Source organism: Molothrus ater, chromosome 3 (genome assembly GCF_012460135.2).
Source record: "Molothrus ater isolate BHLD 08-10-18 breed brown headed cowbird chromosome 3, BPBGC_Mater_1.1, whole genome shotgun sequence".
Classification (NCBI taxonomy): Eukaryota; Metazoa; Chordata; class Aves; order Passeriformes; family Icteridae; genus Molothrus; species Molothrus ater.
This window is the reverse complement of record NC_050480.2, coordinates 82,332,985-82,353,131: the sequence shown is the minus strand read 5'-3', so window position 1 is coordinate 82,353,131 and position 20,147 is coordinate 82,332,985. Positions and strand designations below refer to the sequence as shown.

At 38.7% G+C, this 20,147-nt stretch overlaps 1 protein-coding gene across 18 annotated transcripts in view; it reads right to left on the bottom strand.

Annotated features, from left to right (window-relative positions):
* Nucleotides 1–20,147, bottom strand: part of MYT1L (myelin transcription factor 1 like) — a 300,262-nt gene that overhangs the window by 3,445 nt on the left and 276,670 nt on the right. For 12 of the 18 annotated variants that reach the window (XM_036379337.2, XM_054514146.1, XM_036379326.2 and 9 more), the window contains 2 exons: nucleotides 7,232–7,323; nucleotides 4,203–4,312 (listed from right to left, as the gene is read on the bottom strand). In XM_036379337.2, the coding sequence (XP_036235230.1) occupies nucleotides 4,203–4,312; nucleotides 7,232–7,323 (202 nt within the window). The remainder of the gene's footprint in view (nucleotides 1–4,202; nucleotides 4,313–7,231; nucleotides 7,324–20,147) is intronic. The other 6 variants (XM_036379338.2, XM_036379325.2, XM_036379334.2 and 3 more) reach the window with 1 other exon arrangement.

Here is a 20,147-nt window from a genome sequence, read left to right as displayed (position 1 = left end):
ATAACTTTAACAGCTTGTCTTTTCAATACTGGTAATAGTGAGTGAATGAACTTGGATTTGATTCCACTCCTTTAGAGCTTTGTATAGTTGAAAGGCATTAAGGACCTTAGTTCTGCAAGTTCACCCATGCAGTTAAACTCCTAGAAGCCAGTCTTAGGGGCATTCTGCAGTAAGTCACGCTTTTCTTATATTTTCAGCTACACATATATCTTGTTAATTAAGCATGCACAGCTCCTTGCTGCCAATGTTTAGCTCTTTGTAAGTATAATATGATTCTGTGCAAACTCACAGGGCTGATTTTGAAAGCTGAAAAACTGCATGTTATTTCAATGTATGTACAAAGTCAGAAAGATTTCCAATACATACAGTGAGTTGTAAAACTGAAGAAAGTGAAGAATATTTGAGCATAGGCCTGTGGCATTGCTTCATGTACAAGTGAAAACAACTGAGACTGTGTTCTGCCTGTGTTTCCAGGTGACCAGACACGTTAGCTCTGACCTTGCATGGTGCCCTGCTTGAGCTAAAAGCATTGCTGAGAGAAAGAGCATTGTGCTAATGGAGTTATAAGGATTTCAGATGAGCACTGGCTTATGTCCAACTCATCAAGAGCACATGCAGAGCTCATTCACATCTGTCTATACTTTCCGCTGTAGCCTTGTATGTACTTTCCACATGGGGTGATAACTGTTAACATCTATTACAGAGTGTACAGTGTGCTCTGTATGTGTGTAGGTTAAAATATGCATTGACAAGAAAAAAGAAGCCAGTGAAGTGGAAAAAATGCCAAAGAACACAAGGTTTTGAATTCTCAAAATGAGGTTTATCCATTTCTATACTGGCCTAGAGAGTGAGCTGTGGAAAGAATTGATACAATTGAAATGCTGATGGGAAGGTCAGAGGTTTGTGCAGTAGTAACAGGCAGAAGGGTAAAGGTTCTTAAGCGCACATCAACTTGACCTTCGGTGAGTAAATGTTTGAAAACTGGTGGCACAGGCAGGTAGTTAGAGGTATCACATTTTATTTTGGACCTAAACTTTTAGTCTCCTTATGGAAATGCAGCCCATTAGTTGATAGAAGTAATTTTGAAAAGTGATGTGTCTACATAAACAGTTTCCAAGTATCTCTTGCTTTGACTACAGGTGCAAATTGCAGTTAATCCAAGTTGCCAGTATTGTGGGGACTTGGTTTTGTAACAATTAATTGATTCTGAGCTAATTTGCACAAAATATATTAGTAAGGAAAAAATACTTTCTTCATCTTTGAACCTTGACACCTGATCCTCCTCTCTTATTTTTCTTTCAGCTTGTTTATAGTGGAGAGAAATGCTGTATCCAAATGCAAAACATCTTTCATAGTTGCTTCTTAGTCAAATCATACTCCAATACCTATCCTATTTTTTTTTTAATATTACAGACCAGAATGAGTCTGATGCCAATGAAGGCGCAGTTCAGTATGGCATACTGCAGCCACCTCACTAACTTTAGCTGGAGCTGACATTCTGCAGATTTTCTGTCTAGCTAAGCATTGCAATTTGAACCATCATTTTTGCTTTTTTTCATGAGATGCTGAATTCTGCAAATACAGTGGCAGATGATCAGCATATCTCACCACTTCACTTAATATTCATCTGTAAGTTCATCTGTTTTTAATTTAATTATTGTATTTGTTCACTCAAAGACTGAAATTCCCCTCCTCACATTTTACTCTAAAACTAAGAAATGTTTACTTGTATGTATTCTGAAAATAGGATAATCTGTTTCTTGTATGAAACACACAATTATTTGCAGATTTTTTCTTCCCCTCTCCCCTTTATGTGTTTCTGCTCCTCTCATATTTGCATGTTAAATTTTAACAAATTTACTAGAAGATTTTAGATTAAAAATACTTTCTTCAAAGTCTTAAGTAAAAAGGCAGCTGAGTAAAGGAGAATCTTATAAGTGCTCCACCTAAGAAAAAGGGCTGATTTTCACTTTATTAAATTGAAAAATTCTACATGGAAGCATTTCCTGTTCCTGTCATATGAAAAACTTTCACTGGCACTTACAATCATATGGGCTGCAAATCTGTATCAAACAAGACTGTTGCTACTTCTGGTGTTCACATAACTTCCACTATTTTCCCATTGCATATTTCCCATCTGTCAAATTTTACTGAAATCTGAGTTGCACAATGATTTTCTAAAGGTTTATCAACAAACATTTTGTTATGCCCAGTATAATTTCACTGTTGCAAATAAAGGGCACTGTTGACTTTGATCCTCTTAATAGTTTGATAATGACTATGATGTAACTCCCTGTGTTGTAAATGTAAATTGCTTATCTTCAGGAGAGTGCATGAATTCAAAACTAAGGCCTCTGAATTTTTTTGTGAAGTTTAACTCAGTTGGGATTCTCTGCAAGGCCTTAGTAACTAGCTGGATAAGAACAGATAAGTATTAGACCAGACTACCCAGAGATTTTGGAATTTCTAGTATGGGAAGTAAAGAACAGGTTAGACAAGCACCTGTCAGCTTTAGCTTAGGAAGATCTTAGGAAGTAAAGGTGACTGGTAGACAAAATAATGTTTTCATGGTCTCTTGTAGCTCTTCTTTTTAAAATCCCATTGATCATTTTAACCTACCCTTTTTCTAAATCTGCTGCACTGAAGTGTGAAAAATATCCTTTTAACTTATTGGTAAAATCACCAGCTGAGCTTTCTCTTACCAAGAACATTCATAAGGTCCCATAAGTGCCTAATATGACTTTTAAGAATATGCAATGGCACTAGTCTGAAGAATGAAAGCTGGAACTGAGACCACTAAAGTATGGCTTTTGTACTCAGATCAAAGCTTGATATGAAATTCCTAGATAAATCTCTGAAACTCAATACATGTTTATGCCTGTGATAGTGTTACCATGGTTTTATTTTTCAATCCATCTGGCCAAATATAAAATTAAAAGTGCAGTAAATTACTGACAACTGCAGCATTTACCTAATGTACATGTAACAGCCAAACTGCTTCACATTTTTTAAAACTCAGCCATATCAGTCTGTATGTAAATAGCTTAATACAGTGTATTAAGCAGAAGAAAAGATAAGGCAATTGGAAGCTGCCAGATTCAAAATTTATGGCCAAATTTCTCAAGAGTAAATGTATGTGATTATGCTGCAGTTGATTATTCTTCTTGCTTTACGTTATTGCAGATTTTCTCCTCATTACCCTACAGTTATATTTGGTCACATCAGGAAACTGTAAACCTTGAACAAAATCCTATGAAAGCTGAATAATGACAGTGGAATTCTGAATGCAGGTATAAAGTAGAAGAGATTAGGTTTCAGTATCAATCTGGCTAAGGTTTAGAAATCAAATAAAACCCAAGTTGAAGAAGTAGATCCTGCCTTTATGACTATACAAGAGGAGAAGGAGAATGGACATGGTGCCCATCTCCACAAGCTGCAGACAAAGTAACAAGGAGTGGTTTACTCTGTTTCCATTGAGATCAACTGAGTGACTATCATCATGGGACTAAAGACTAAATGGTGACTGTGGTGAACTTCACTCTTGGTGTCTGTGCTCAAATCATGTGAAGAGACAAGCACCAGAATCTATACTGGATGCTGAAAAATTCAAGGGGAATTCAATTGATTTTCTTCTTTTGCTTTTTCCATCCAGTTTTAGGACTACTGAATAATAGGATTTTAGTTAATAGTCTAATGTTAGGTTTTCTGCTTTTTTTCCCCCGACAAATTTATACGAATGAAAAAAGAATTAATCAGGATCTCTGGAACGACTACTGCTGCCAAGGGCTGCATTTAGTGTATCACATGATACTCACTTCTCTGTCTAAATTTCCTCTTTAAGACATGACAAAAGCCATGTTGCTCATCTGGGCTCCTTCACGTTGTAACTTATGTTAACGACCATGTCATCACACAATATTTTAAGAACTATCAGAAAGGCACAGCCTTATCAAGGGGAAATACCAAGCTGACCATGACAGGTCATGTTTTGCCATTATTTTAAAGAATGCTTTTGCTGAATTCTTTTTGGTTTTTTTTACTGTTGATAACTGATTTGAAAATTGCATAATGAGCACTGTCTTCAGATTTTATAAATAGCAAATTATGCATAGATATCTTAATATATAAGGAAACAATAAATGTCCTATATTTTTTAATCAGTCATGTAGAAAAAGCAGCTTGAATTTAGGGCTTCATAAAACTGTTACCTGAGTTCTGAGTTTAATCATATCAGCTTCCATCTGGGAGTTGGATTCATTTAGTTCTTTGATTTCTTCATCTAACTGTTTAATTTCTTCATCATTTTCTATACCTGTGTGACATAAAAATAAAAGGGGTGTTAATTAACATTTAAATCAGAGTTCAGTTAATTATTTCCATATTTAAAAATCAATTTATTTCAAGCAAAAAAAAGGAAGCATTCTTCAAACTTTTATTCTGCAGTTAAAAAGAAATATTTTCAACTACTGTTACTTTTAAAATTGCAGTAATTCTCCAGTGAAAATGCTGAAAATACCTGGAGGATCAAAAGGACCTTCATATTATAAGAAATGTACCTGCAGCAACAAATTTCACTCCACTGTCATATGTAATTTATTTAAAGAGTGTGTCCACTTACAGATCTTCTGGAGGAAAGTAAAAAATCTTAACATAGTAATCTCTTCATATTAAGCATTATCAAGAGAAGCTGTAACTAATTCAGAATTTTTTTTCTCAACAAAGAGAAATTTTGTTGATGTACTGGGAAATACTGTGATTCTGCAGTTGTTTTTAATGTTGGACGATGGCTCAGAATGGTTCAGAAGGGTTCAGAAGGGTGTTATTAAATAACGATATATAGAGTAATTTTAAAATGGAAGTGCTTTCTCACATTTTTTGAAATAAATATTAAAAGCAACAGAACTTTAAAGTTAACTGCATTTCTAAGAATTCAGACAGGAATAAACTGTAACAGTTTAATTTATTTATCTTTATAAATAATGTAACAAAGCATAAAATAATCCTGGGATGAGACAGATAGATCTGTCTTTTTTCAAGTCAAAGTGTGAACACCTAAAGTCAGAGAAACTGGTGGTCCCGCTCTCCTTCTTCTGCTGGTGTGAATCTTTCATACCTTTCCCCACAGTGCCTGACTCTGATAGGAAAGATGTCATTGAATTATATAATGGCTTGGGTTGGAATGGACCTTGAGGATTATCTAGTTTCAACCCCTCTGCCATTGGCTGGAACATCTTCCCAGACCAGGGAAGACTAGACCATGTTTTTCACGGCCCCATCCAGCCTGGCCTGAAACACTTCCAGGGTGGAGGCATCCACAGCTTCTCTGAACAACCTATTCCAGTGCCTCATCTCTCTCACAGTAAGGAGTATTTTCCTAATATCCAATCTAAACCTACTCTCTTGCAGTTTGAAGCCCTTTCCCCTTTGTCCTGTCACTACGTGCCCTTGTAAAAAGTCCCTCTCCTCTGTTGCAAGATCCCTTCAGGTACTGGAAGGCTGCAACTGGGTGACCTCAAAGTCTTCTCTTTTTCAGGCTAAACAATCCCAAATATCTCAGCCTTTCCTTGTAGGAGAGATGCTCCATCCCTCTGGTCATCTTGGTGGCCTCCTCTGGACTCACTCCAACAGGTCCATGTCCTTCCTGTGCTGGGGACCCCAGAGCTGATGCAGCTCTGCAGGTGGGGTCTCAGCAGAGCAGAGGGGCAGAATCCCCTCCCTGATGCAGCCCAGGGCACGTTTGGCTCTCCAGGCTATGAGGGCACATGGCTGGGTCATGTCCAGCCTCTCACCCCTCACACCCCCAAATCCTTCTCAGCAGGGCTGCTCTGGATCTGCTCATCCCAGTCTGTGTTGATATTGGGGCTTGCCCCAACCCAGGTGCAGCTCCTTGTATTTGGTCTTGTTAAACCTCAAGTTTGGTGTCATCTGCCAATTTGCTGAGGGTGCACCTGATCCCTTTGTTTATGTCGTTAATGCAGATATTAAATAACACTGGTCCCAGTACAGACCCCTAAGGGACAACACTTGTCGCTAATGTCCATCGGGACTCTGGGCCATTGACCACCACCCTCTGGATGTGACAATCCAACCAATTCCTTATTCACCTAACACTGCACCCATCCAATCCATCTGTATCCAATTCAGAGAGAAAGATGTTGTAGGAGACCATGGCTGTGGCTTTATAGAAGTCCAGGTAAGTGACATCTGTAGCTCTTCCCTTGTCCACTGATGTAGTCACCCCATCATAGAAGTCCACGGGGTTGCTCAGGCAGGCCACGTGTCCAAGTAGCCAAAATATCCATATATTACTCCTTAAGGCATTCTTCCTGGGCATGGCATATACTTATAGTTTTCAATACTACCCAGGTTGTAGAGAAAATAACATCCAGATCTCTCGCTCCCTGGTTACAAACTCTTGAACAAAGACAGCCACTGCTTTCTCCAGCTGTGCTGGCCATGTGGGCTGAGGTGCCTCCTGCACTGTGTTCAAATGCTCTGTGGCTCTAAATGCAGTTAACACCAACAGGTAAGAAGGCATGCACTGCCACAGACTAAGTGACTACATAGTTTTCCAAGAAAATTCAGGACTTGGGCACCTCCCAGACAAGTTTTTATCATATTACTTACTTGAACTACATTTTGCTTTTACTGCACTTCAACTACCAGGGTACTATCCTGACTTTCCTCCAAGGTACCTTCATCATCTTCCCTGCAACTCAAGGTTCCCAGGAAGAATTGCAGTTTACTGGAGCTGAAATGGCACAAAGCCATCTCCATCTGCCAAAGGTTATAAAGCCACAGGTCTAAATGAATTCAAGGGAACTCAGGAGGAATTGACATTCTGGAAATAAGCCCTTTTTCTCTTCTGAATCCTGTAACAATATAAGACTATCACCCTTTGATGAATGAAATGTATATATTATAATATATATACAAATATATATATATTATATATATATATAATATATAATATATATATATAGCAAATTATAATAGTGTATTCTACTTTGAAATATTTTAGAGTTTTAGATTTATATAGACATAACTCAATCTGACTGCTCTACTCCTGGCTCAGGTTTCCAGAGCACAAGACCTGGTTTCACTTCTACTGACAGTGAATTCACAATTTATATAGAGTGGATTTATACATGTAGGGAAAAAGGCAAAAGAGTAACAGTAACTTTAGTTTACAGAGAATTAGTATTTAAGAACTTAATGATTAAAAATTTACCATTACTGGCCCGCTGCTTTATTGTTAGCATTTGTTCTCCAGACAGCTTTGCTTTCTTCATTGCTGAAGTAGCTCTGGGGCATCCTGATAAACTGTGAACAGTAAGGAGCCTGTTAATTTTGACAGGTCATTGAAAAGAAATCTGTAATCCAAAGCTGTAATAAAAACAGTAACAGAGACATGGTTTATCTTCACTGCCTAGCACCGAAAGAGTGCACTAGTCTGAAAAATAAAGGACTTACCAGTAGTGATTTCATTGTTTTGTTTTTCTTCCGAGATCTTTTTGCATAGACAGCTAATATAGAAGTCAGATATACAGTTCAATTTTCTTAAGACAAAATACTTTTAATAAAACATTTTATTTTAAAAGCAGTTATTTTCTAAATACTCCCACTTGAATTTATGTGTCCCTGCCTGAACTTCCTCCCTTTTTTGATTCAAATGTTCAAACATGGAACTGAATGCTGAGAAGAGGACATGAGCTACCTCTCATATACAAATGACTAGCTCTTATAAACTGCTTTTCTTTGTGAATATCACCTACTGAGCTAGCTAAATTGCCCTTTTCTAATTTTTTTCTTAAAATGGCAGTAACTTATGTGTTAGCTTGTTGTTGGAGCCCAAGGAAGCAATTCTAATAGAAATGACCTTGTTTTAATGGGGGATATATATGTCTTATAATGCATATCCATTATGCATTATATGGATGTACATTCAGTTATCTCTTCTCTCTCACATTGCCAAAATATTAAGCTTTTTAATTACATTGTACAAAACAGTTTGATAGCCAACACAGTCTTAGCAGTCTTTATTATAAAAATTAAAATACAGATCAGACAGTGCTCAATATTTAACAAGTAATGGTACACCAAATTACCCCCTTTTTCCAAAATCACATCTTTCATGTAGTTGCACTATTGCAGATAAGAGAAAATACATATTCATTCTAATTTAATGATGGAAAACCAAAATCTTATTTTGAGGAAGCTGTAGCTTTAGTGAAGGGAATTTGGAAGCTTCTAAACAATTTCCTCTTGCCTCAACATTTCAGTTTTCATATCCATGCAAACTGAGTAATGTTATGTACTTTTCACTGCATTAGACGCACATTTATATTTCCTCTCCAAATCCAAAAGAAGAATTTTTTTTACAATTTTTAATTGTGCAAATCAGATTCAAATCTGTAATATGGAGGAAAGTGGTGTCTTTGATTTAAAGCATTTCTTTAAGTAAAGATGCAAATTCTTTCTAAATAAAGTCCTCTCATTTAGGTATAGTTTGATTATTGAAACCATTTCCCTGAAAAGCCTGGACTACTAGTATCAAGTGCAGTCATACAAAAAAGGATTGCTCTTAGGAAAATATATTAAAAGATTATTTTCTAAGTGAAAGAATCCATGTTCAACATTTCATACAGCTTTGTGACTAAGAAGATGTACAATAAAATAATACTTGTAGTATCAAGAAATGGCATGACCTAGTAGCTTTTGGCTGTAGCCTAGCTGGTAGGATGCCGAATTACTACTCCAAGGTCTGCTATGGACTCAGTGTGTGACTGTAAACAACTGTCTTCTTGATGTGTCAAAGGGAGCCTTGAAGACAATTAAGGAGAGGATTTGGTGTTTTGGGAAAAAATGTTGGCACAGAGAAAGAAATGGGATAACAGTATATGCAAAGTTTCTGCATCATTTAACTGACTTCATTTTTGTAACCTTTCCGTTGATTTAATGAATTTTCTCATATCTTGTACTTGCTCTTTTTCAGAAGAAGTTAGCATCACTGGGCATAAAAACAACTCCATTAGATTACTCTCATCTTGTTCTGTAGCCTTTTCCTCTCTAAAAGTCCTGACTGATTAAACCCCTCAAAATAAAATCAGTCCTCAAACAGCCTATAGGTACAGCATTCAAACAGACCAACAAGAAACCTGGATCCTAGAATAGCACATCTGAGAGCAGAGAAAAATAATCAAACAAATAAAATTTGTTCTGAAGTATTAGAAATCTACTCTGTGATTCAGTGTGCCTAAATCCAAATTTTGGTGCCAAGGACCCAATCTTATTCTCAGGCCATGATTCTACACACCAAGTTTTCAGGACTGCCTAAACCTGTAGGTATCTTCCCAGCTAGTCTAGAAGGTGTGCCCAGGGTGCTCCAAGGTGCACTCTCACCCTGAGGCCCCAGGTACAAGGTTCCATATGTGCAATACTAAACTTTCCTATTTCACAAAACAGGGTGGTCACATTGTAGCTGCCAAACAGCAACTGTCCGTGGCCCATCACCACTGGAGAGAGATGTATTGCCAGGGTACGGAGCACCTACAGCTTGGCTCCAGTTCAGGCACCCTTCTGCCTAAACTGAATCACAAAGATCTGGGTGCTGTGCTCCATCCTTGCTGCTGGAACTGTTGGAGAGTCCTTCTGCATGGATTATCTACCTTCTTCTGGAGGCAGCCAGATGAATCACAAGTTAGTGAGGAGAAAGGCAAAGGGCTGCCTATTTTTTGGGAGTTCTAGTGAAGATGCAGAAGGCTTCCACATTCTGTAGCCAGATTAGTTTTGTTCTAACCCACTGGTGATCTAATACAGTATGTACAGACAAAGGAGAGCTATGATCAAAATGAGATTTTTGCAATACATCTGCATGCCTAATCGACAAGCTTCCTCTTTTTTCTTCCCCAATCCTTACATGCACAGCTTTAACTTGTGCATCATGCACCTATGTGACTGACTAGCTTTCGCTTGTTACATGTCTGTCCTTAGAAGAGGCTGTGAATGAACATATGGTCCTAAATTTTCCAGTGGCTTTATGCAATTTGAGAAAGCATTCAAAACTCCCAAAGGTATTCTGCTCACCACAGAGGAAGATGCCAAAGCCAGACCATGCCATTGCTTTCCTCTGCAGATCTTTTCTGGCAAATCTGTCTCTTCATTAATTATATATTGTATTGTAAGCAGATGAGCTCACTTTCCTGAGTCAGGCACTTTCAGTTTCAGTGAAGCAGATACCAAGTTAGTAACCTAAATTAAGAGTATTGACTTCTACTACAGTTTGTTTAACTTGTCTAAATTCTTCAGAAATTACCTAGTCAAAGATAGCAATGTGCACCCTTTTCGCTTTTCTCTGTTGTTAATTTAGTTCCTTTAAACTGTTTTAAGTAATTAAAAAGTAAATTAGGACTTTTAGAATAAGCTTCTACTCTACAAGGACATTCTACCTCTTATCTAATTGACTATGTTTACTTCTACTGAAGGCAACTGCTCTTTGAATTGAGAACAGCCAAAAGAACTCAGGATATATGGGAAGACAAGATGAAAAACAAAGTGAAGGCAGTGTTACACAAAAGTGGTCTGTTGTACAAAGGCTGAACCCTACAGAGGTGTAAAGTTAACCAAAAAGCTTGAATTGAGATCCCAGTGAGACTGAGAGTTGCTGGAGATTTCTAGAAGAATGAATGATAGAAGGAGACAGAAGGACAGAAGGACAGAAGGACAGAGGATGATTTTATTTTTTTCCTGTGACTGGCAAACAAAAGAATATATGTGAAAGCTATTTCAGTGTTTAAGAGTTAAGCATTACATGCTTTAAATATCTCAGAAATAAAAAAAGGCTATGAGAAATATTGAGGTAGTAGTTTTGTTAAGGATAATACTTATCCTTGCATTAAGTATGCTATGAAGCTGGATATTAGGAAAAGGTTCTTCACCCAGAGGGTGGTTGGGTAATGGAACAGGCTCCTCAGGGAAGTGGTCACAGCCTGATGGAGTTCAGGAAGTGTTTGGACAATACTCTCAGGCACCTGGTGTGATTCTTGGGTCTGGACTTCGATGACTTTGACTCCTTATGGGTCCCTTCCAACTCAGGATATTTGAATCCTTTACAGTTGATGTTTGTCATAGGTTTTCAAACTTTACACTGACTTTGACACAATTCTGCAGCTTATTCATTCCAGCAAAGAATTAGTAAAATTAATCACAGTTATCTCACTTGCTCCTGCCATTATTCTCATACACACAGGAAATCATAAGAACATAAGAACATAGTTGAGTATTCTTTCCATAATAAAAATGAGTTAGGCTTTCTAACAGCATTGCTGGGATGTTGCTGTAATAGATTCAGTATAAATGGTTTTTATTTGGTATAAACCTACAAAACCATGAATTATCTCTGTCAGACTCTGGATGCCACAGGGCTTGAAGCCACAGCATTTTGGCAGGGCTGTGAGAAGCAGCAGAAATTAACTCTGTACTCCCTCTGAGTTTCTGATTCACCAAGAGCTGTGAGTCTCTGCTGTATCTACAACCAGATGACCATCAACACCTTATTTTGTTGGGATGCATTATGTCTTGGCTCTTGATAAATTTCTGCTGTTGGGCTTAACCTCTAATTTGAGAAAGAAAAGTATTGTCTGGCACATCATTCTAGAAAACCACCCTCTGCCATAACTTACAAAATACTATAAAGACTGTATGGTGATTGGGTGATTGTATCTATTAGAGTTGAACATAGGGTGAAGAATGAATTTTCTTTCTGGTTTAGCAATGTGGTTATCTTACTGCAACCAGTGCCTCACCATATATTCAGTGGATTTGGAAATAGGGTGAAATTTGTTCAAAAATAAAATGAAAATTAGTGGGTGAAAAAGTTTTAAAGGAGTTTTTAGGTAGTGTTCAGTGCACATTTATCAAGAAATTTAGATTAAATAAATGATCAAGAAATTTAGATTAAATACATGTGAGCTAAAATCCTGAACTGTTTCAAGAATGTAATTGCACTGTCTTCAGGGATGCAAACAACAGAGGCCACCAGAGTGAAGGATCATTGATCAAGTGGAGCAATTGTCTGGGTGACCGATTTTAGTTATCTGCGTTCCAGTTGTGTGTTAAATACATTTTTTTCCTCAGTAGACAGATGCAGTTTAGTCCCTCTTGAAGCTGGAGAATTTGCACTTGGCTTTTCAAGTGAAGAAAACAATTTCCAAACAAAGTAGGTATATGGGAAAGGAGAAGATAAAGGTCAAATAAACCACAAATTTTTTATTTGGTATGTCAAGTGTTGAAGTTTACAAAGAAAGAAATAACAGAGTATAAAGAAACCACAGCCTCAAACCCAAAAAGCATCCTGAGCAAAAATTTTATGAACCCTGCAAGAAGTTTATAGGCTCACTACCACAATGATTTTTCAAAAATAAAATGAAACACTTCTCGTGTCTATTAAAAATAGTATTGTCTGTAGACTAGAGGAAGGAACAAGTCACTTTCAAGGTACGTCTTTTAACTAGAGATATATTCAAAACAAGCCCCAGATGTAAATCCTTTTGAAATTCAGGGAAATACAGATCACAGTGAGAATGACTGTTTTATTTTGTTAATGGCTGAAACCTTACTAAGCTCTTCAACTATTTGCTAATGTTTGAAGTTCAAGTTAAGAGATCAAACTCAGTGATCAAAGTAGCCCATTCCTTAGTTTAATATTAAATCCATGAACCACTCTTTTTTTTCTATGTTGAAGGGTATCAGCTTTAGTGACTTCCTTATTCCCATGAGTAAATTCTACTACACACCTTAAAGGAGGAAACATGCACAACTCCAGCAGAGATAAAAGGAACCCTCCCTAAACCAGCACTCATTTTTATTTACATTCAAGGATGATTGGCTTTTCACCAGGTTCTTATAGAGATGTGAAGCAAAGGGAATCCAGGAGAGAGGTTCTGCAAACAAGGTAGTTCTGTTTTCATGGAGATTGCCACGACTCACAGAGGAATCTCTTCTCCCCACACAACCCCAGCTGCCTTTGTGTGGTGTTGGGTGTCAGAAAAAAATAATCTCTTCAGCTCACTTTCAGAATTCTTCATTGGAAAATAATGATTTTTATTAATGTGGCCCTTTATAGGTCTTGTTTCCTGGCTAAAGCTTTTTGTTTGGTTGGTTTGGTTGGTTAGTTGGGGTTTTTGGGGGTTTTTTTGGTACATTTACAACTTCTTTGGGTGCATTTGCAACTCACACCTGACTGCTTGCTGTGAAAAAGTTCAATTTTGAGTCAGGAGGGAAATCTAAATTAAAAATACTAAAAGCTTGATGTAATGTGGAAAGGGACAGCTCCTAATTCAAGCTGTTTTCCAAAGGTGCTGAGGAAAGTAGCTGAGATTTTATTCTGTTTAAATAAATCTTTGCTTCAGAAGTAAGAAAAATCAAACCACTACCTAAATGGTCATAAAAAAATACAGCCATTATGATTAAAATAAAATGCAATGTTTTCAAAATTATTTTAATAATATCTGATCATTGTTTCAGAAAACTTTCTGGAAAGAACTATGTTTTTATTTTAGTGGGGGAAGGGTTGAATTAGCATTAAAATCTGGTCAGTCAAAGGCACCAAATGGACATCAAGAGAGAGTAAATGGCCACCCAGAAGAAAGTATTTGTTTTGTTTTTTTGGTTTTTTTTTTTTTTTTTTATTGAAGATTTAAAAGGTAAGGTAGCAGTTTTAGTTTAATTATGCCTATCCCTCATAACAAAAGAACAAAGCAGGCATCAGGTAAGAAAAACAAAAATAGGAATTATGCAGAAATGTTAACATGGCAAAGCTGAGAGAAAAAGCCTTGAGAGCAGACTCAATTTGAAAGGAATCCCCCTGGGGCATAAATATACAGCAGAAAAGGGATTAATGAATCTTGAAATGCTGGAACTGTAAGAGCACTGCCAAAGATGCCCTTCAGCTGGGCACAGTAGTCCCTTGGCAAATTTACATGATATTTAGTTAACTGAGGCTGCTTAGTCAGCAAAGAGGCTTTGTGGGTGGGCTTCTCACATGTGTTAATGAGCTTTGACCTGTATCATCCCTGAAGAGGGAAAGAGGTTTGGCTCTTGCCCAATGTGTAACAACTGTTAAAAAAATCTCTCATTTATTCTTTGGTGAGCGAGTACCCACTGCAGCACATTGCATGACTTACAGGTGGCCCCAGCATTAAGCCAGGCACTTAGTGGGACACAACTGAACGCCCCAGGAGCTGGGGCCTGGCTTCTGCAAAGCTTATTGGCCTCTCTCCTGTCAGGGGACTGCCCACAACAGGACAGATGAGCTGAAGACCAGTGGATTTACCGGGCTGTTGAATAGGAAGAAAGGTTGAGACTTCCCTGTGTATAAATAGGTAAGGTGTATGTTTAGCTACACACCTCTGATTAGTGCTCTTAGGTGGCTGAAAAATTCATGTGATCTATTTAAGTGACCAAGTACAGCTCACTTTGGCACTCAAAATGAAGCACAATTTCTCTGAACTTTGTATAGACAGCAAGGAGAAAAATGTATTTCAAGAGGAAAATTCATCCCTCCTGAAATCTAAAAAGTCATCCTGTATTCTCTGCTTTTTTATGAGCTATGTCTGGAATGAGGACAAGCAGACTTATAACCAGACAGCTTCTGCTAAGTGCCTGAAATCAAGGAAGTGTCACATTGCAAACACCTGTACAATTGCTGTCTGCTGTAATTTGTCAGGTCTGCTAAGGAAAATGATTTTTCTAGTTTATATTGTGCAGTCTGCTTTTTCTAATACAGATTTCATATTATTTTCTCTGTGACTTTCCCAAGCTAAGTAAACCTCTTAAGTCCTTTTAGATTATCTTACTATCAAGAGTAACAGTTCAACAAATGGTACAGCTGATTAAAATGCTATTCCATCCTTCTTCCAGCTTGTAATGAAAAGAGCTGGCAGAACTACCTGCAAAGGGCCTAACTCTTTCAACAACCAGGTTCTGCATTTAGTCACTTGTAACTTTTGCCAAATTTTTAATGATCTGACTGAAATCTTCAGTGGTAACTGTCAGGCCAGGCTCATTTTTTTTTCCCCAAATGTCATAGGCAAAATATTTATATTTCTCAGAATATACTTCTATACCACTGTTTTGTCCATATACATTATTTTGTCCCGGCTGAGGAGAACAAAAAGTCCAAATAATTAGTGAATAACTCTAACTGTCTGTGAATTGGAGCAAGAAACACTTCATGGGGTGTTGCTCTGAGTTTAGAGATACATTCTGCTGTCTTCAGGAAAACAAAAGTAGATTGGTCAGAGCTATAACCCTCTGACAGAGTGTCCATTTGACATGCTAAATGGATGAGTTAGTGTTTAGCACCAGACCCTCCATGTACTTTTTGTGGGAGCCTTCCCTTCCACCAGCCCTGTTCAGGGCTGCAGGGCCTGCAGCAGAAGAATGCTTGCTGGAAGCAACGCCTGAGACTGCCTGTCCTGTTCTGCCAGTGCACCAACTACTGCAAATGCCGGGGACTGAGCAGCTCAGAAGTAAGAAGACTGACCAAGAGCCATAGTGACTGAGAAGGGAAGAGGGCCAGAACACCACTGTAGGAAAGAATGAGGATAGGAAGAGGAAGGTGTTGAAAAGTGGTTTAGGAAGACCCTTCTCCTTTAAGGTCAACACAAAATTACTCAGTAAAAAAAAATCCTTTGCACTGCAGGACCCACCACACAGATTTTTTTTTCTTTATGTATATTATTATTACATTTAATTGCCTCATTTCTTTCCTTGTCTTCTTGGAAATGTCAACGCACTTCCATGCCTGTCATCTTTTAATGATGCCATCATGATGATGCTTATATTTGACAGTTGTAGCTACTGTTAAATGCAGTGAATTTGGTTAGTTCTTCTATACTCTTAATGATGTATGATATTCTCCTGCTGAATTGCAATGTACAGCTTGTAGGAAAAACTAATAGATGGGAAACAGCAAAATAAATCAGTTACAGGAAGGGGACAGGCAGATTAAGACCAAGTGAAAAAACACCCTAAACAACTTAAAAGGCCTACCAAAGAAAGAGTAAAACAGTGAGAACTAAGAGTGAATTAATTTTGACACAAATGCAGCACTCTGTCAACTTACTGTAGCAACAAATAAAAGCATGGACAAGAGTTGACCTGACAAGAGACCTGGCTAGAAATAGATGCAATCAAATACTTCAATGCATTGCATATTCAAAGCTTCTTACAAATCTGGAGTTTGAAAGCATTTATGTTTCATAAATAGAAAAAAAAATATTTTTCTCTGTAAAGTTTTTACCACTTTCAGTGTACAGCATAGGAACACCTTTCAAAAGGTACTGCTGGACACAAACTCCTGAAAAATAGGGCATTTTGGAAGCTTAGGGCACCTTGAGAATTCAGCTGGCAGTTTGGATGCTTTGTGTTTTGAAGGATGCTTGCAACTGGCTTAACTGTGAGCTTCTGGGTCTGCTCAAAACCAAAAGAGAAGTGGACCAGGGATGAAAATGTGGGCAAATACCCACTGGGAATGACAAGGCTGTAGCTAGGGGCTGCAGAGATGCAGCTGGAATACCAAAAGCTCAGCTCAAAATGAAGCTGGCTATAGAAATGTAAAAAAATCCAAGAAATGGTTGTTTAGGTACATAGAGAGCAAGTGGAAACAGAAGGAAAATATTGGCACACTGTTATATGGGAGAGGTGAATTAGTCACCAGCAATGCAGAAAAGGCAGCAGTTCTTGACACTTCCCTTACATCTGTCTTTACCAACACTGTTGGGCCCCAGGCCTTGGGAGCAAAACTCCAGGTTGATGCAAACATAGACTGACCATCACTGATGGAAGAGTTGCAACCGAACTGTTACAGGAGCTTGGCACTACAAATCAATGGGCCCTGACACTGCCCACCCGAGGGTGTGAGGAGTGCAGCTGATGTTGTTGCAAGCTTCTTCATAATCTTTGAGAAATTGTGGAGATCAGGGGATATCCCAGAAAACTGGAAGAGAGATAGTGGCAACCCCACCTACAAGAGGGGCGTAAAGAAAGATGTACAGGCTCTTTAGCCTTATTTCAGTCTCTGGGAGAGTTATGGAATGAATACTCCAGGGGGCTATCACAAGTGAGATGAAGCACATGATTGGGAAAAGCCAGCACAGATTCACCAAGGGCCAGTTGTGCTTAACAAACCTGCAAAAGAAAATTTGATTTTTGTGACAAAGTAACCTGCTTGGTTGATTTGGGGAGGAGGGGCGGCAAGTGGACATTCTCTACCTGGATTTCTCCCAGGCTTTTGATATGGCCTCCTCCTAGAGAAAAGTCTGATGGTCTGGACTAGTGATCTCTGTAGTGGGTGGGAAACTGGCTGAGAGGTTGCACACAGGGTGGTGGTAAACAGCTCCTTTTCAAACTTTCAACCCACCACAACCTGTCTCCCAGGGATCCATACTGGGCCCAACCCTGATTACAATCTTCCTAAGTTATCTGGACAACAGGATCAAGTGTATCCTGATGAAGTTTGACAAGGATACCAAACTGAGTAGGGAAGTGAACTATTTGGAAGCAGAAGTCACACTGCGGGAAGACCTGGATAGGCTGGAAGGGTGGGCTGACAAGAACCTTATGAAGTTCAACCAAAACAAGTGTCAGGTCTTGTACCTGGGAAAATATTCAGGAGCGCAGCACAGGCTGGGACCTACCTGTCTGTGGAGCAGCTCTGTGGAAAGGGACCTGGGGGTCCTGGAATGATAAGCTCAGTGTGAGTGCTGCTGCTGTGGCACAGAGAGCCAGCAGGGCACTGGGCTGCACCAACAAGGGCATCTCCACAGGGACACAGAAGTCCATGTCCCACTCATTGCTTATCAGGCCACACCTGGAATATGGTGCTTGGTTTTGGCTCACACTATGCAAAAAGATGTGGACAGGCTGGAGAGCCATTGTTCTTAATGATAAGTAATTTTTATAATTATAAAATTTTTAATAATAATACTTAATGACAAGTATTTTTATGTTTTAAAATGCTGAAGCTGAGAAATGCTGCTGTTAAGACAGGCTGTGACATCAGGCAAATATTGAAAGCTCTACAACAATTTATGAGAGAATTTGCAGCCACTAGCCTGTGTTTTGTATAGCATCTGCATTACAGAGCTACTCCCTCTTTGGGGACACCCTGGCACCCCAGATAAACCCTGGGGTGAGATGCTATTCTGTGGTCCTGAGCACCAGGAGGTTTGACTGTAGGTGGTATTTCCAAATTCTCCCTTCAGAAGCTGAGGATGATCACAGAGGATTTTTATGCAGTATTTATTTCTAGCAAAGCATATTTAATGAGAAAAATGATCTGCATATGAAAAATCTACATCTCCAACCTTCTTCCCTCACATTTGTCATCTCCTTTGAGTGTTGGAGAACTTAGAGGTCCTCTGAGGATCCATGTGAGTGTAGGTATCACACAGCTTCCAGAAAGCAGCTGCAGAGGGCAGCTCCTGTCTTGATGTTCTTTTGGGTTGTTTTTTTTCAGTCTTTTCATCTTTTCATAAACTGTCTGTTCCCATGCTTAGCAATGCAGTTGTGCAACTAAGAGCTACGAATAACATAGAATTTTTGAAGAAAACAACACTGGCACTCCTTCACCTCAGGACATGCATGTGTGGTAATGGCTGAACTGAGTGAATTTCCTGTGGGCTTTCTGACAGCCTTACCATTAACTAAACCTTCCTATGCATAAAGTGGATAGCCTGTAACAAGTGTCATATGTAATAACCTCTCATAACCACTTGATAATTTCTACATACATTCCTTTAGAAGGGAAAAGGCAGTGGATGATGTCCATTGCTTCCCCCCAGCAAATCTAGACATCTTGCAAACACAGTGGCATGCCCTTGCTGCTCAAATACAAATCCCATTCTATAAACGTTTTTATGGATCTTGGAGTCCTACTGTCCTCAGCAAGGATATAGGTTCACTAAAGAAAAATCACCCTTCTCTATGCTTTCATCTCTATCTAGCATTAGCTTGTAAATGGGAAAAAACCCTTATAATTTGATCATCCCTTGTATATTACAACTCTACTAAAATCTTTTTGTACTGACTTTGGCTGGACTAGAGTTCATTTACTTCAGAGTAGTTGGTATGAGGCCGTGTTTTTGATTTGTGCTTGAAACAGCATGGGTAATTCAGGGATGTTTTCCTTACTGTTGAGGAGTACTCACACAGAGCCAAGGCCTTTCTGCTTCTCACCCCACCTCACCATTGGTGGGGCTGGGGGTGCACAAGTTGGGAGCTGAGTGGGGACACAGCTGGGACAGCTGATCCCAACTGACCCAAGGGATATCCCACAACATATGGTGTCATGCTCAATATACACACCTGGGGGAAGAAGAAGAAGGAGAAAAGGGGGGACATTTGGAGTGATGGTGTTTGTTTTCCCAAGACCCCATCACTTAAGCCCTGCTCTCCTGGGGATGGCTGAACACCTGACTGGCCATGGGAAGCAGGGAATTAATTCCTTGTTTTGCTTTGCTTGTGAGTGTGGCTTTTTCTTTAATAGTTAAATTTTTAATAGTTAAATTTTTCTCACTTTCACACTTCAGATTCTCTCCCCCATGCTGCTGGAAGGGAGGAAGCAACTCTGTGGGGCTGAGGTCCCAACAGGGGTTAAATCCCCATAGTTTTCCTTATAAAAGGGAACTTAAAAGCTACATTAATGTTTTTTAAATGAGTGATCACTGATGTAAATAAAAGTCAGCTGAAGATGGGAGCAAGAACACAGTTTTTCATCTGAAAAGGCATTTCTGCAGGTAATTTCCACTGAAGTCAGCACAAGCACATTCCCTCTCTGTGCTAAGGAGCAGGGTTGCTAAATCCAAGTATATTTTGAGAAAGTCCCCATTGATCACAGCACTAGAAATGATGCCATCCATAAAAATCTTTTTAAATCAAATACGGGGATGTAAGGGTCTGTTCAAGGACTAAACTGCAAAGCTACACTATAATAAGCAACTTACATTTCATTATAACCTATTTAATTTATCTGTCTACTGATTCCATGCTTACATGCCTTCCAATTCATTTTCATACTGCTGATAGGTCACCTAATTTCACACTGGCCTCTCTTCCTTGCAGAGGCTCCTTTTTGAAGCACAGCC